At 39.8% G+C, this 17,405-nt stretch overlaps 1 protein-coding gene across 1 annotated transcript in view; it reads left to right on the forward strand.

The window, feature by feature from the left end:
- Cpsf100 (cleavage and polyadenylation specificity factor subunit 2) overlaps window positions 1–17,405 on the forward strand; it is a 162,673-nt gene that overhangs the window by 17,517 nt on the left and 127,751 nt on the right. Inside the window, exon 2 of the mRNA XM_067156208.2 lies at window positions 8,357–8,515. Coding sequence (XP_067012309.1) covers window positions 8,367–8,515 — 149 coding nt within the window. The 5' untranslated portion in view covers window positions 8,357–8,366. The remainder of the gene's footprint in view (window positions 1–8,356; window positions 8,516–17,405) is intronic.

Here is a 17,405-nt window from a genome sequence, read left to right on the forward strand (position 1 = left end):
ATCATCCTAAACCATCTCCAGTTTCCCGGGTGTGGTATATGAGCCTCCTCCATCTCATCCTGTCCTTGTATCATTCCTCCTCCACCAACTTGTCCCAATCATGACCTCTAAGCAGTACATCCTTCTTAACTAAATCTATCCATTTCCTTCATGGCCTTCCCACGGGTCGTCTTCCTTCTACTGTTTTGTCAAATTCCTTTCTTGCAGTTCTGTTAACTGGCATCCTCTTCATGTGACCAAACCACTTCAGTCTTGATATCTGAATCTTATTGAGGAGAGAATCATCTATTCCTACTTCTCTAATTTTCTCATTCCTAATCTTGTCTTTCCTGGTTTTCTGGATCGTAGTGCGTAGGAATTTCATTTCAGCTGCCTGAAGTTTGGAATTATCTCTATTGGTCAGTGTTGTGGTTTCGAGACTGTATGTAAGAATTGGTGTATAATAGGACATGTACAATGTCATTTTTGTTTTCACAGGTATTTGCTCATCCCTTGTTGATTTGATTGTTCACCTCTTGTTTTGCTAGGTTGACATTTGATAGAACGCTACCCAAGTATTTGAAAACTGGAATGCTGTCCAGTTGGGCTTCATTTAACATGATTATTGGTTCTGCTCCATCCCCATACACTTTCATCACCACCGTCTTGGTCTTACTGATGTTTAACCCAAATTTCTTAAACTCCTCATTCCAGCTTTGCATTATCTTTCCCAATTCCTCTTCTAGTTACTCCAGATTGCAACATCATCTGCAAATGTGAAGGCTTTGATATCTCCATGTTCTTTCCTTATAATAGATTTCATTACTACATCCATCTCAATAATAAATAGAAGTGGTGACAGTGAGCTGCCCTGCTGCATTCCTCTCTTTGTTTCAAACCAGTCCAACAAACCACGTCCTACTTGAATACAACTTCTATTCCCCCTGTACAGCATTTTCACTTTGTCTATGAGGCTGTCTCACACTTGAAGTTCTTTCATGCATCGCCAAATTCTTTCCCTTGGTACACTGTCGTAGGCTTTCTGAATGTCCAAAAATATTAGAAATAAAGGCTTGTTCTTCACCCAGTATTTTTCCATTAGCATCCTAATTGCAAATATAAGGTCTGTAGTTGACCTTCCTGGTCTAAAATCATACTGCTCTTCTTCCAAAATTGGTTCAATAATATCTCTGATTCTGGTCTCTATTATTTTTTCCAATATTTTCAGGACATGAGACATTAGTGTAATACCACGTTAATTAGTACATTTTTGTTGGCTTCCTATCTTGAACAGAGGTACAATGATGCCCATCTACCAGTCCTCAGGAATAGTATTTTCCTCCCATATCTTGTTGAGCAGTCTGTAGAGCCATTGGATTCCTGGAATTCCCTCTACTTTTAACATGTCTGCACTTAGTTCGTCTATGCCCACTGCCTTTCCTTTCTTCATGCTCTTGAGCGCTTTTTCAACCTCAAGCCATGTAATTGGTGGTTCAGTTGTGGTTTCTCGACTTGGCTCTCCTCAATCCGTTATGTTTTCTGTATCTCCATTCAGCAACTTTTCAAAATACATCTTGAGTTCCTGTTTAATTTGTCCCTCTTGTGCCAGAGTTCCATCATCACGTTCTATTGCTTTTATGGTCTCTTGATCCCTTCGCTTGTTTTTCACTACTCTGTATAGCAATTTCATATTTCCTTTACTGTCCTCTTCCAGTTTGTCTGCAAACTCATTCCATTTCTTCTCTTTTTCTTAACTTACAATGTTCTTTACAGCAAGTTTCTTGTTCTTGTATGCTCCTTGGAGTCTTTGTATTTCTTGTTCATTGCGTTCTTGTCCCTGTTTTTGTTTTTCCTTGTCCAGTGCCTTCTTTATTTTGTTTCTTTCTTTCACAGCTGTTTTCACTCTATCATGGTGTCTCCTTTTTTCTTTTGATGGAACTTGTAACTCCACATAGGTTTTTGGCTTCTCCAACAAAGGTGTCTTTGAAAGCCTTCTACTCTTCATTGACGTTGGTTACTTCACCCTTCGGCAGACTCTGTTGAATCCTTAGTTTGTATTCTTCCTTTATTTGGACTTCTTGCAATTTCCAAGTTTTAACCCTTTGTTTTTTAGAATAATTTAGTGCATTATTTCATTAGTCTTATGTTTGAAGTCTACTACCAGCAATCTGTGGTCGTTGCCCATGCTTTCACTAGGGATGAACTTTACATCTGTTATGTATCTGCCACCATCTTTATTTGTGATTACATAGTCGATCAATGTTCTATACTGGCCATCCCAAGTGTACCTTGTTACTCTGTGACTGTCTCTTTTTTTTGAAGAATGTATTTTTGATTATAAGATCATTTCTTCTGCACATATCTAATAGTTGTTCTCCTTCTGGGTTCCTTTGTCCTAATCCATGTGGACCAATGATGTTCTCGTACCCATGTCTATCTACCCCAACTTGCGCGTTTAGATCTCCAATAATAATAATAATAATAATAATGTTTTCCTCATTAACTGCATCTTCCAGGCCTTGGCAAAATTTCTCATTGTCTTCCTCACTGCAGCCTGTCTGTGGGGCATACACTTGTATAACCTCACTCCTTGTGGTTGGGGTTAATGTCCAATAAGTAACCAGGGGAACCTGACCCCTACAGAGCGCGTTCGCAGGTGGCGGGCAGGGGGCCCCTACGGTATGTAGGGCTGGTTTGAAATAACCAATACAATCTGCAGACCAACAGGTAGCCCAATTCCTGGGGGCTTTAGAATACTGGGACACCGTCTCTCCAGGGGTCATAAATATGGAGGGCGCTTGCCCTGGGTTAAGGGTGAAGACCTCAACGGTATCCACGGCGGAGAAGATGGACTTCGGTACGGTGGAGATGGCGGAAGAGGCAACCCATCCTTCTGGGGGTGTACAGATGGAACCTACTGCCTTGTAGGACGAGGAAGGCATCCTCAAAGGCTAAGGGAGTAAACCCTGAAAGAAAATCCTCTTATGCATTAGGCCTAGCAAGTCAGCAGGAGAGTATTGAGTACAGTCGCTTTCAATAAGAAAAAGAGCCGAGAACAATAATTCTCTTGATTATCTCGATTTAACTGTTACTCGCAATCAGAATAAGACCCTTTCTTTTAATATTTACAGGAAGCCCACTCACACAATAAACACAATTCACCAGACTTCTCTACACGCTGGGATGCAGAAGAAGACAGCTTTTAATAGTATGATTTTCAGAACTCTTTTGTTCCTATATCCCGTAAGAATTTTAAAAAGGAAATCAACACCATTTACACAATAGCCGAAGGTAATGGTTTCAGTAAAGCTTTTGTGAACAAAATTCTTAATAAATTTAAAAGTAAACCCAAGACCACCTTAGAAAAAGAATCTTCCCCTAAAGAGAAATTCACCACATTGACCTTTCATTATGATTATTATTATTATTATTATTATTATTATTATTATTATTATTATTATTATTATTACACTGACTGACAGAGCAAGTGCAACACCAAGGAGGAGTGGTTCGAAAGGGATGAAAGTTGGGGAAAATACAGAGTCGGCACGGACGAATAATTAATGTTTATTTCAAACCGATATGCAGGTTACACAATGCGCACGGCATCGACTCAGTAGGATGTAGGACCACCGCGAGCGGCGATGCACGCAGAAACACGTCGAGGTACAGAGTCAATAAGAGTGCGGATGGTGTCCTGAGGGATGGTTCTCCATTCTCTGTCAACCATTTGCCACAGTTGGTTGTCCGTACGAGGCTGGGGCAGAGTTTGCAAACGGCGTCCAATGAGATCCCACACGTGTTCGATTGGTGAGAGATCCGGAGAGTACGCTGGTCACGGAAGCATCTGTACACCTCGTAGAGCCTGTTGGGAGATGCGAGCAGTGTGTGGGCGGGCATTATCCTGCTGAAACAGAGCATTGGGCAGCCCCTAAAGGTACGGGAGTGCCACCGGCCGCAGCACATGCTGCACGTAGCGGTGGGCATTTAACGTGCCTTGAATACGCACTAGAGGTGACGTGGAATCATACGCAATAGCGCCCCAAACCATGATGCCGCGTTGTCTAGCGGTAGGGCGCTCCACAGTTACTGCCGGATTTGACCTTTCTCCACGCCGACGCCACACTCGTCTGCGGTGACTATCACTGACAGAACAGAAGCGTGACTCATCGGAGAACACGACGTTCCGCCATTCCCTCATCCAAGTCGCTCTAGCCCGGCACCATGCCAGGCGTGCACGTCTATGCTGTGGAGTCAATGGTAGTCTTCTGAGCGGACGCCAGGAGTGCAGGCCTCCTTCAACCAATCGACGGGAAATTGTTCTGGTCGATATTGGAACAGCCAGGGTGTCTTGCACATGCTGAAGAATGGCGGTTGACGTGGCGTGCGGGGCTGCCACCGCTTGGCGGCGGATGCGCCGATCCTCGCGTGCTGACGTCACTCGGGCTGCGCCTGGACCCCTCGCACGTGCCACATGTCCCTGCGCCAACCATCTTCGCCACAGGCGCTGCACCGTGGACACATCCCTATGGGTATCGGCTGCGATTTGACGAAGCGACCAACCTGCCCTTCTCAGCCCGATCACCATACCCTTCGTAAAGTCGTCTGTCTGCTGGAAATGCCTCCGTTGACGGCGGCCTGGCATTCTTAGCTATACACGTGTCCTGTGGCACACGACAACACGTTCTACAATGACTGTCGGCTGAGAAATCACGGTACGAAGTGGGCCATTCGCCAACGCCGTGTCCCATTTATCGTTCGCTACGTGCGCAGCACAGCGGCGCATTTCACATCATGAGCATACCTCAGTGACGTCAGTCTACCCTGCAATTGGCATAAAGTTCTGACCACTCCTTCTTGGTGTTGCATTTGCTCTGTCAGTCAGTGTATTATTATTATTATTATTATTATTATTATTATTATTATTATTATTGTTATTATGTGCGTATGGACCCAATGGATCACACAAAGCTCTAACGATTCTGTTTTCTGAGTTGCCAAACAGCTCTCATCCTTTCTCCGTGGATCCTTTTTCGTTCTTCTGTCCGCTTTGTTCCAGTCTTCTTTTTCACTTCGTTCTCTGATTGCACTTTCCATCCATGAATTTTTTTGCTTTAGAGGTTTCTGTCTGCGGTTTCAGTTGAGTTCATCTTTAATAATAATATCATATATCCTATTTCAAATATCTTTAAAAAACACAAGTTAAAAGTAGCTTTCAAGACTGTTCACACCAATGCAAAAACATTTTTTAAATTCACATACTGTCAATAGCAACAAAAAATTCACAAACTCTGGGATATACAAATTAAAATGCCAATCGTGTTTTTCAACATGTGTTGAACAAGCAGGCCATAGCTTCAATATAAGATACTCCGAACACCTCAATGCTGTGAAATACAACCGCTACTCAGCCATGAGCGTACATTGTAGGAAAATCACAAGTACACAGCAATTGACCAAGATTTAAAGATCTTACACTATGAACAGAAAGGTCCCTTACTCAATATACTAGAGAATATTTATATAGATATTGACCAATATAAAAATCCCGTGCACAACTTAAATGAAATCAATGAAAGGAAAAATGTATTATTGGAACCCTTGTCCTGCTCATTTATGAACAGTTTAATAAAGATGAGTTTCACTATCGACATTTTAAAACAAGACCCGCCCTTCCTTCAACAGCCCCCTCCCGTGACTCACCTCATCCCTTCCCCTTAGCCCCTCCCTCTCCATTCCCCCACCCAACTACATCGGCACAGATACATGGTAAGTCACACACAAGCTTAGTTGTCAATTTGACTTGAGACTGACAAGGTCATTTCCGTTCGAGACAACAACTTTTATTACAAGTAAGTGATGAGTTTTCATTTTCTTACATTATCTTGACTCGTTTTTCATCCACTCATAATTCCTTTTCTCATTACAGAAGTTACACGTTTTAATCTACGGTATTGACGGTCTCACTACACTGCCCACCGCAGTGTTTTCATTTTAATAATAATTATTGTTATTTGTTTTTTACGTCCCACTAACTACTTTTTAAGGTTTTCGGAGATGCCGAGGTGCCGGAATTTAGTCCCGCAGGAGTTCTTTTACGTGCCAGTAAATCTACCGACATGGGGCTGTCGTATTTGAGCACCTTCAAATACCACCGGACTGAGCCAGGATCGAACCTGCCAAGTTGGGATTAGAAGGCCAGCGCCTTAACCGTCTGAGCCACTCAGCCCGGCTGTTTTCATTTTAACAGTCAGCAAGTTTTATTTATCAATCAAGAACGACCCATCAGACAAGAGGACTTTGCACCTCAATATGTTTTTAATTCATTAACCATGATCACTTTCATTCCGTCCAGCTCCTTGGCTAAATGGTTAGCGTGTTGGCCTTTGGTCACAGGGGTCCTGGGTTCAATTGCCAGCAGGGTCGGGAATTTTAACCATAATTGGTTAATTTCACTGACACGGGGGGGTGGGTGTATGTGTCGTCTTCATCATCATTTCATCCTCATCACGACATGCAGGTCGCCTATGGGAGTCAAATCAAAAGGCCTGCATCTGGCGAGCCGAACATGTCCTTGGACACTCGCGGCACTAAAAGCCATGCACCATTTCATTTTTTTCTACTGTCATTCCACTTCATCATGATTTTTAATTTGTTTTTGTGTTATGTAATAATTTGTTCTGCTACTGAAGATGACCTTGAGAATGGGCTGAAACATGTTTAGACTTCGTTCCATCTAATAGATGAGTTGGTATTGATAAGGAGGATTTTATAAATACTTTTATCTGTAAACTGATAACCGTCAATACGGAATGAGATTTATAACTTGCAAAATTGTTCTTTCAGCAAAAACTTGAGCCTCATTTTCTTCGTAATGAGATAAGAATTGATGTATGATTAATTTTGATCTGCAAGCAGTTTTAAATACTCCAAATGGTCAGGCAGGTCAATTTTTTCTTCTTTTTTTTTTTTTTTTTTTTTTTTTTTTTCTCCCTGCAGAAACTGGCTATTAATTAGCTGGTTATATACAGTTTGCAGATTCAGATGCAAAGTGTTATGTCTTCAATGAGATTTAGAAGAAGAGAGGAGCAAATAGAAATTTCTTCTTGTATTTATAATGATGTGTTGGCTCTCTCTGATATGAATGTAATCTGCATGATGTCAGACCAGTACAGAGGTCAACAAAAGAGCTTTTTTTTTTAATGTGCATATTCCTTTTGGAAAAGAATCCTCCTTTGGTAATCTTAGGTCGTAGAATTTCTTGAGACTGGTCAAGGATGGAAAAAAAATCTTGGTCCTTCTTACCATTTAAGTTACTGGTTCCATTTTCTGGCAGCCAAGATGCTACTACTGGGGTATCAAATATAAACAGGATTTTATTTTTTATTTAAATTCATTTATTGAAAAACACAAGGCAGTTACAATCTATTTTTCCACATAGTTTCCTGCTTTGGAAATGCATTTGTCCCAGCGAATGGGCAGCTTTCTGATGCCCTCATCGTAAAAAGAACAGGGTCGTGTCACCAGCCAGTAGCGCACAGAGTCTTCCAGACTCATCATCTTCAAATCATTTCCCTCCTAGAGCTTCTTTAAGTGGTCCGAACAAATGAAAATCACATTGCGATTAGTCCAGGCAGTAAGGAGGATGATCAAGTGTAGTTCAGTGCATTTCTTGTAGCTGGGAGACAGTTAGAGCTGCAGTATGGGGCTGCGCATTGTCAGATCGGTTGGTCTCGTCTTTTGCGGCGATATGCAACCCTAGCCTTGTTCAACAGCTCGCAGTAATAAGCAGCATTGATTGTGCGTTGCTCATGCAAAAAATCAATCAGCAAAATGCCTCGCCGATAGGAAATAAAACGGTTGCAAGAACCTTGCCAGCTGACAGTCGAGTCTTGGCTTTCACTGGTGCTGCTTCCCCTTTCCTCCACCACTCCTTACATATGTCCTTGACGATGATTGATCACCAAACTGTGCAGCCAAACGCTGGCGAATTTCTGCCGCTGTAACTCCTTCATGAGCAAGAAATTTTATAATTATGCATTGCACAGTGGAGGGGTGCACCTGTTGGTCTGACATCATGAGCGTTACTGACAGAATGGCAGGATATGTGTAACAGCATGTTCTCCCCCCTCCTAACAGTCCAACCTAAGCATAGCAGAAGCGCGGGGCCAGTCCTCCCAACTGTTGATGTCAGGAACAAAAATCCTGTTTATATTTGTTCGACCTTCGTATATTCTAAATACTATGATTGTCATGGTTTTTCGTATTAGAATTAAGGATATTTTCCTTATTACACTGAGGTACATGGTACTATTTCTCTCAAATTAGAGTTGCAAGTACTGCATCAGGACCAATATGTATATTCCATGTTTTTCAGATTCTTCACAATGACTTCTATAATAAAGGTCCATGTGATCTCTGGAGCTATGGATGAATCTCCACCATGTTACATGCTTCAGGTAGATGATTTCCGCATCTTGCTGGACTGTGGATGGGATGAAAACTTTGATCAGGAATTCATGAGAGAACTAAAAAGGTACGTATCAATTACTTAGTATCGCAGATACATTTCTTAGGTACTGGTTCCTAGGAGATAGAAGGAAAGGTTTTTCTGACAGATTGGTTAAGAATGTTATGCAAAATACAACTTAAGGCGACACTCCATAGATAAAAATCGATATTTTGGTCATTTTGACAAACTTTTTCTTATGACTGAAATTGAAAGGATTGAGTTTCTTTTTTCTTGTCACAAAGTTATTCCATTGAATTCAAACAATTTATCATTTTAATAATGCTTTGTTTGCCAGTCCGCACACAGCAGAAATTGGCGTGGCATCTGCTGAACTGCTTTGTTAGTTAATGATGCATACCTGCCAACTTTCCCGATTTAGGTGGGAGACTCCCGATTTTTGACAGTTTTTCCCGCCTTCCAATTATTCTATTGTTTCTCCCGATTTTAGCTTATTTCTTGGTGGACTTATAACATTTGTTTTCAGATCCCGCAATTTCACCTTTTTTACGCGAGTGGCTGGAAGTCCTTCGCTCATTGGCCGCTTTCAAACGAAATATCTACGTTTATTAATGCGAGAAATGTGCGCGAATGTGCGATGTTTATTGAAACCTGTATATCGCGTCGCGTATATCGATCATCAATCTCTCACATAAGTCTACTCGATTCTAGAGACTAGGCGCTAGATATGGAGTCTTGTTTAGTATTATTATTATTTTATTTTTTTTTTTTTTTGCAAGTTGCTTTACGTCACACCGACACAGATAGGTCTTATTGCGACGATGGGACAGGAAAAGGCTAGGATTGGGAAGGAAGCAGCCGTGGCCTTAATTAAGGTACAGCCCCAGCATTGGCCTGGTGTGAAAATGGGAAACCACGGAAAACCATCTTCAGGGCTGCCGACAGTGGGGTTCGAACCCACTATCTCCCGAATACTGGATACTGGCCGCACTTAAACGACTGCAGCTATCGAGCTCGGTTTTTAGTGATATAGTGATAGAATTTCAATGATAATGACTAGTGACTTTTCTAGAGATTTTAGGAGCGTTTTGGAGACAATTGTGAATAATTTTCATTTATCTCAATATAACTTAAAAAAAAGATTGTCTGTACATTGCTCAGAATGTTTAAAGAATGATATTTCTGTACCGGTCATGACCACAGTAACAAGGAGAAATGCACGTTTTAATTTTCCGCAGTGTCTGTCTGTATATAAGTATGTACGCGCATCACGACAAAACGGCTGAGGATAATTTAATGAAAACTACAGTCCGCGCTACAAATAATTTTATTCACCCTGTTCGAAATGGTAGTTTAGGGGAAGGTAACAAAATGTATTTTTTAATTACCTATCTAATTGTTCATATCAAAAAGTACTACATAACAGTTATAGAGAGTACAATTTCTGATTATTTATGTCTTATTCAGGTTTCCAGTACTGACTATAATAATATTGTGAAGATGATTATAAGAATGAAGAAAAAGTCATGAAGGAACGCTTGAATAATAACACAAAAGGGAGTCATAAAAGAAAGGAGGACTCACTTTACATCAGATGCTCTAATGTACAGAGTCGGAAGAAAACTAAATGTGAAAGCCTACAATATAGACAGCTCATAAAATTGATCAACAATAACATTACATTGACCATTGTTTGTTGTGACGTGCTTTGTGTATTCTGCTACCATTTATCTCCAATAGATGAGATTACTGCTGCGTACCTAGTATAACAGCCTGCTTGAATATTGGCGGGAAGTAGCTGGGGAGTTAGATCTATCTCTCTCTCTCTCTCTCATTTAGCATGCGATTCCTCTGGTTCATAAATTTTCGGATACTACTGGTACGTAACGCACTGGATCATCGTAGTATTCCAGCTATTCAATACCTACTCTGAGACAGTGACTGGAATGAGCATTGTGCATACTTAAATGGAATAACCACGAACCTATTACGTTGGCGTAGCAGGGAGAGAGGTAATATTACAACGTAGCGCGTTCCAGGTGGGGGATAGGGGGTTCCTAACCGGCTTGCCGGCGGACTTGAGCGAAATAAAATAGCTCTCGTGGACCGAACACCTCCCACCCTGTGTGTGGGGTATGCAGGCAAAGAATACACCCATGGTATCCCCTGCCTGTCGTAAGAGGCAACTAAAAGGGGCAACCTAGGGATGTTTGAATTAGAACCATGAGACTACTTATAATTAGTACCACCACGCTGGGTCGCTTTTACTTGCGCGTAGTACCACTATGTTAGGTACACAATATATTCGTGATTAGTAGCAACAGCGTGTGAATCAGGGTGAGTTTTACAGTACCTGTGATTAGTACCACTCTATGAGCGACACCATGCGTGTGCCTTGCCTATGGTTAGTTGCTACTATGTGAGGAACAGCACGTTTTGAATTCTGGTCAGTGGATGATTTTGGACTTATAAATTGTCATTACATTTCATCGCATTTTGTACCATTAGGGGCCGATGACCTAGATGTTAGGTCCCTTTAAACAACACGCATCATTATAAGTGAAATAATGACACAGGAGTGTTAGTGGCTGTCTGCGGCCTGGTCATTCTAGCTCTGAAACTTTGAATGTTAGATCGAAACTGTGATACTTTACTTTAAAAGTGAGAAAATGTGCTGTTTTTCATGTTATCAAATATTTCATAAGACACCATTACTTTTAATCGTGACATTCATACTGACATCATTGTAACGACCTATGTTGACTTCAGTTGGAAAAAAATAAGGACAGTCTTTCTCAAAATTCCATAGCGAAGGATGGGTACAACAGCTAGTTATTTGATACAAATAGCATTGTGCTTCGCATAATCGCGCGGGCACTTGATGTAATATATTAATCTATGCATTTGCTAAGTAATGGCATTTAAGTGCATGACCGATACATACGTGTGGAGCATGAATTCATACTATTTTCGGAAGGCTTATCAGAGATTGATAATCTCACACTCGTACTTCCTGTGAGGGAATAGAGGTGTGTTATTTTCAGCCTTGTAGCCTCATATAGCAACAGTCGGGTTTTGAGACTATAAGTGTTATAAATGTATCATAGGTAGCCTCGTATAGCAACAGTCGGGTTTTGAGACTATAAGTGTTATAAATGTATCATAGTATTGCATTGCGCAAGACATGTAGATTAAGCCGTTTTGACCAATTGTATCTCCTGATTTTTCCTGATTTTCATATCAAAATCTCCTGATTTTTTGTTTTGTAAAGTTGGCAGCTATGATGATGTCATTATCATGTTTCCATTCAATCAAATATGCCTGTTCTTTGCAATTACACATACATGGGATGGGCCAACAGCCCCTCCCCCCTCTCTCTTCTGATACATTTATACAGAATCCGGCTGCAAGTTCTACTTTATTTCTGAATGTATTTATAAAGCCTGTTACGGACTAATATTTCAGTACTGGACTGTCATTGAGCAACATTGTATGCTTGTATTGGTATTTCTGATGGTACTACAATAATGCCAACAACTATAAGTTTTGTTATTCTTGTATGTTTAATCTTTTTTGTGAGTTCTGTGGTGGTAGCCAGTCTGTTTACTTTCGTGAAGTACGCGCGCAAGTAACCTCTTGTAGTTTCGTATCAAGATACTATTGTTATTGAAAGATAGTGTGCTGTAATAATTGATAGCTTGTGTCCAAGGGAATAAACAATATGCGTAAACATAAATCAGCCTTAGCTAAGCGACGAATTGCTGAACTTTTAATAGGAGATGGGGATCAGCTATTACCGAACAGGAGTCTCCATTGAAGAAGCCAGGGACAAAAGGTCATGAAATGTTATCAGGAGCAGATTGTTCTCGTCAGGAAAGTGTTGCATCAACTTCAAGCCATTTTAGTCCTGCACCTATAGCATGACATGACATGACAGAAACTACAATCCCCATAGCTTGCATTGTTGCATTGTGAGAAACAAGATGCAGGTGAATCATTGGCCATTCTTTGGAGAAGGAGAAGAAGAAGAGACAAGCTTCCAGAGTTACCAATATTCATACAGAAGCTGCTAAGAAAGATAAGGAAGGAAAAACATGTGATTCTGATGACTTTGAGGTAATGAATCAGGAAGAAAACTTCACTTGAGCTTTAATTTTCCTACCAATTGTAATTTTACATTTAAATCCCATTTTTCTCCCATAATATTCTGCCAAATGTAACAAAATTTGTATGGTATATGTATCACAGCTATATTAGGAAACCTGCATATGAAATTATGATTGCAGAATTTTTTCAAGTAGTAGGGATTTTTAAGTCCAAAATCTCCTTATATAAACCATGTTCAGAAAAATCGATACGTAGTGCTCTTTAAAGAAGTATTATCTACCTAATAACAAATTTCCATTAACATTTTAATTATATATCATGAAAAATTGATTTAAAATTTTTAAAAAAGAAAAAAAAAGTATTTTGGAAAAGCTATTAATTGTATATGAAAGAAATGTTCGTGATATCTCTACTTTTATGTAGGTGACATTCCCACAAAGTTTCGTGAAAATCCATGTATTAGGTAAATATATCTATTTATCTCAGGGGTGTCGCTTTAACCATTTGAGGAACAAATTCTTAAAATTAAAAATATTATTTAAAACAAATTGTCATTAAATAGCACATTTACTCAATTTCTTTCATATCTTCTTCTTTTCCTACCGATTTTCCCACACCTGTGGGGTGGCAGGTGCGAACTGTGTCGCACATGTTGATTTGGCCTTGTTTTAGGGCCAGATGCCTCTCCTGACACCAACCTTATATGGAAGGATGTAATCACTATTGCGTGTTTCTGTGGTGGTTGGTCTTGTAGTGTGTTGTCTGAATATGAAGAGGAAAGTGTTGGAACAAACATAAATACCCAGTCCCCGAGCCAGAAGAATTATCAGACATGATCAAAATCTCCGACCCAGCCAGGAATCGAACCCAAGACCCTCTGAACGGTACCTGGCGAATTGGCCGTGCGGTTAGTAGTGCGCAGCTGTATGCTTGCATCCGGGAGATAGTGGGTTCAAACCCCACTGTTGGCAGCTCTGAAGATGGTTTTCCATGGTTTCCCATTTTCACACCAGGCAAATACTGGGGCTGTAACTTAATTAAGGCCACGGCCGCTTCCTCCCCATTCCTAGACCTTGCCTATCCCGTCCTCGCCATATGACCTATCCGTGTTGGTGCGACGTAAAGCAAATTGTAAAAAAAAATTAAACGGTAACCTCCACATACTGGGTGGATAAAATAAAACTGGTCCGGAAAATATTTACAAATAGGACTGATGCGGGATTCCCTTGTTAATGAACATAACAGAAGGTGCTGGGAATTGCCTCTTCTGAAGAAATGAACAACTGAGGAGCCACTTCACTCAGAAACCACCGGCAGAAACTCGACATGTGAATGTTCGTCTGGATGTTTTAATTATTGTAGATAAATGAGGTAATCAACCTAATCAATCTATATATATATATATATATATATATAAATTAAGAGTTTTGTCTGTACAGTGCTCAGAATTTGAAAAGAATGGTATTTCTGTATCGGTCATGTTCACAGTAACAAGGAAATGCCCTTTTTACTTTTCCGTAATTTATGTATGTATGTATGTATGTACGTACCTACGCGCATCACGAGAAAACGGCTGAAGAGAATTTAATGAAAATCGGTATGTAAAGTCAGAGGATGAGTGACTACAATCCAGGCTATAAATCATTTTATTCGCCTTGAGTGAAATGGTAATTTAGAGGAAGGCCTAAAATTTAATTCTCAAATATTTATATTATTAGTGGTTGTATCGATAAATACTACATAACCAAAGTTATATAGAATTAACTTTCTGATTATGTATGCCTTAGACAAGTTTGCAGAAGTGGAGATTGTGATCAGTGGAAAACTGTGTAGGAGGTATACTGACAGGAGGGTGATTGAGGATATAATGAGACTATGGAGTGGATATGTGGGAAACTGAGTGAGATTTCTAGATCCTAATGGGTGGGTAGAAGATAGGGATCTGCACTCAGATGGCCTTCACTTAAACTGCAGTGGTATGTATAAGTTACCAAATTTGTTTGGAAGGGTAATTGGGAGGTACATTCAGGGAAACAAAGTGGTCTAGGGAGCGGTGATAGGGGTACAGGGATCTGGAAGTCAAGTAGGGATGACGTAAAAATGTTAGTGCTGAACTGTAGAAGTATTGTAAATAAAGGAATAGAATTAAGTAATTTAATAGATACAGTATATACTTACCAGATATTGTAATGGGAGTTGAATCATGGCTGAGAAATGATATAATGAATGCAGAAATTTTCTTACAGAGCTGGAGTGTGTATCATAGAGATAGGATAGGAATGGTGGGAAGGGGAGTATTCATTCTGGTGAAAGACGAAGTTGTAAGCTACGAAAAAGTGAAAGATGACAAACATGAAATTCTAGGTGTAAGGCTCATTTCTAAAGAAAAGAGGGAACTTGATGTCTTTGGACTATACAGCCCGGGAAAGATTGCGCTGATGCTGATTCAGAATTATTTGATAAGATAATCAGATGTGTGGGAAACGACATGGAAAGGAATGTGGTCGTAGCGGGAAATCTGAATTTACCAAATGTCATTTGGGAAGGTAATGCGAACGACAGGAAGCATGACCAACAAATGGCAAACAAGCTAATATGGGAAGGACAGCTGATTCAGAAAGTGATGGAATCAACTAGAGGGAAAAATATCCTGGATGTGGTGCTAGTAAAACAAGATGAGCTCTATAGGGAAACTGAAGTAATAGATGGTATTAGTGATCATGAAGCTGTTTTTGTGGTAGTCAAAAATAAATGTGATAGAAAGGAAGGTCTTAAAAGTAGGACTATTAGGCGGTACCATATGGCTGGTGAAACAGGCATGACAGAGTTTTTAAAATATAACTATGATCGGTGGAAAACGGTAAATAAAAATGTAAACAGACTCTGGGATGGGTGTAAAGCAATTGTTGAGGAATGTGAAAACAGGTTTATACTTTTAAAGGTGGTAAGGAATGGTAAAGACCCACCTTATTATAATGGAGAAATAAAGAGACTAAGAAGGAGGTGCAGATTGGAAAGGAATAGTTAGAAATGGCTGTGGAAGTAAGGAGAAATTGAAGGAACTTACTAGGAAAATGAATCTAGCAAAGAAGGCAGCTAACAATAACATGATGGGGAGCATAATTGGCAGTCATACAAGTTTTAGTGATAAATGGAATGGTATGTATAGGTATTTTAAGGCAGAAACGGGTTCCAAGAAGGACATTCCAGGATTGATTAATGAACAATGGGAGTGTGTATGTGAGGATCTTCAAAAGGCAGAAATATTCAGTCAGCAGTATGTAAAGATTGTTGGTTACAAGGATAATGTCCAGATAGAGGAGGAGACTAATGCTAAAGCAGTATTAAAATTTACATAAAAATGACATTTACAATAAGATACAAAAGTTGAAAACTAGAAAAGCAGCTGGAATTGATAAGATTTCTGGGGATATACTAAAGACAATGGGTTGGGATATAGTACCATATCTGAAGTACTTTTTTGATTATTGTTTGGTTGAAGGAGCTATACCAAATGAATGGAGAGTTGCTATAGTAGCCCCTGTGTATAAAAGAACGGGTGATAGACATAAACCTGAAAATTACAGGCCAGTAAGTTGGACATGCATTGCATGTAAGCTTTGGGAATGTATTTTTTCTGGTTATATTAGACACGTTTGCAAAATTAATAACTGGTTTGATAGAAGGCAGTTTGGGTTTAGGAAAGGTTATTCCACTGAACCTCAGCTTGTAGGATTCCAGTAAGATATAGCAGATATCTTGGATTCTGGTGATCAAATGGACTTTATTGCGATTAACCTCTCTAAGGCATTTGATAGGGTGGATCATGGGAGACTACTGGCAAAAATGAGTTCATTTGGACTCGACAAAAGAGTGACTGAATGGGTGGCTATGTTTCTAGAAAATAAATGTCGGAGAATTAGAGTAGGCAAATCTTTATCTGACCCTGTAATAATTAAGAGGGGAATTCCTCAAGGTAGTATTATTGGACCTTTGTGTTTTCTTATATATATATATCAATGATATGATTAAAGAAGTGGGATCAGAGATAAGGCTTTTTGCAGATGATGTTATTCTGTATGGAGTAATAAATGTTACAAGATTGTGAGCAACTGCAAAATGACCGTGATAATGTTGTGAGATGGACAGCAGGCAATGGTATGATGATAAACGGGGTTAAAAGTCAGGTTGTGAGTTTCACAAATAGGAAAAGTCCTCGCACTTTTAATTACTGCGTTGATGGGGTGAAAGTTCCTTTTGAGGATTATTGTAAATATCTAGGTGTTAATATAAGGAAAGATTTTCATTGGGATAATCACATAAATGGGATTGTAAATAAAGGGTACAGATCTCTGTACATGGTTATAAGGGTATTTAGGGGTTATATGGTAAGGATGTAAAGGAGAGAGCATATAAGTCTCTGGTAAGACCCCATCTAGAGTATGATTCCAGCGTATGGGATCCTCTACAGGATTACTTGATTCAAGAACTGGAAAAAATCCACAGAAAAACAGCTTGATTTGTTCTGGGTGATTTCCGACAAAAGAGTAGAGTTACCAAAATGTTGCAAAGTTTGGGCTGGGAAGACTTGGGGGGAAGAAGTCGAGCTGCTCGACTAAGTGGTATGTTTGAGATTGAAATAATAACAATAAGTTATTTTATTAATTTGGCCACCTAATCAATACAATGTATGTATCAAATATCATCAATAGGATCAAAAATGTTATTCATCACATGTAATAAGTGGTATGTTCCGAGCTGTCAGCGGAGAGATGGCGTGGAATGTTATTAGTAGACAAAGAAGTTTGAGTGGTGTCTTTAAAAGTAGGAAAGATCGCAATATGTAGAT

Source organism: Anabrus simplex, chromosome 1 (assembly GCF_040414725.1).
Source record: "Anabrus simplex isolate iqAnaSimp1 chromosome 1, ASM4041472v1, whole genome shotgun sequence".
Taxonomy (NCBI): domain Eukaryota; kingdom Metazoa; phylum Arthropoda; class Insecta; order Orthoptera; family Tettigoniidae; genus Anabrus; species Anabrus simplex.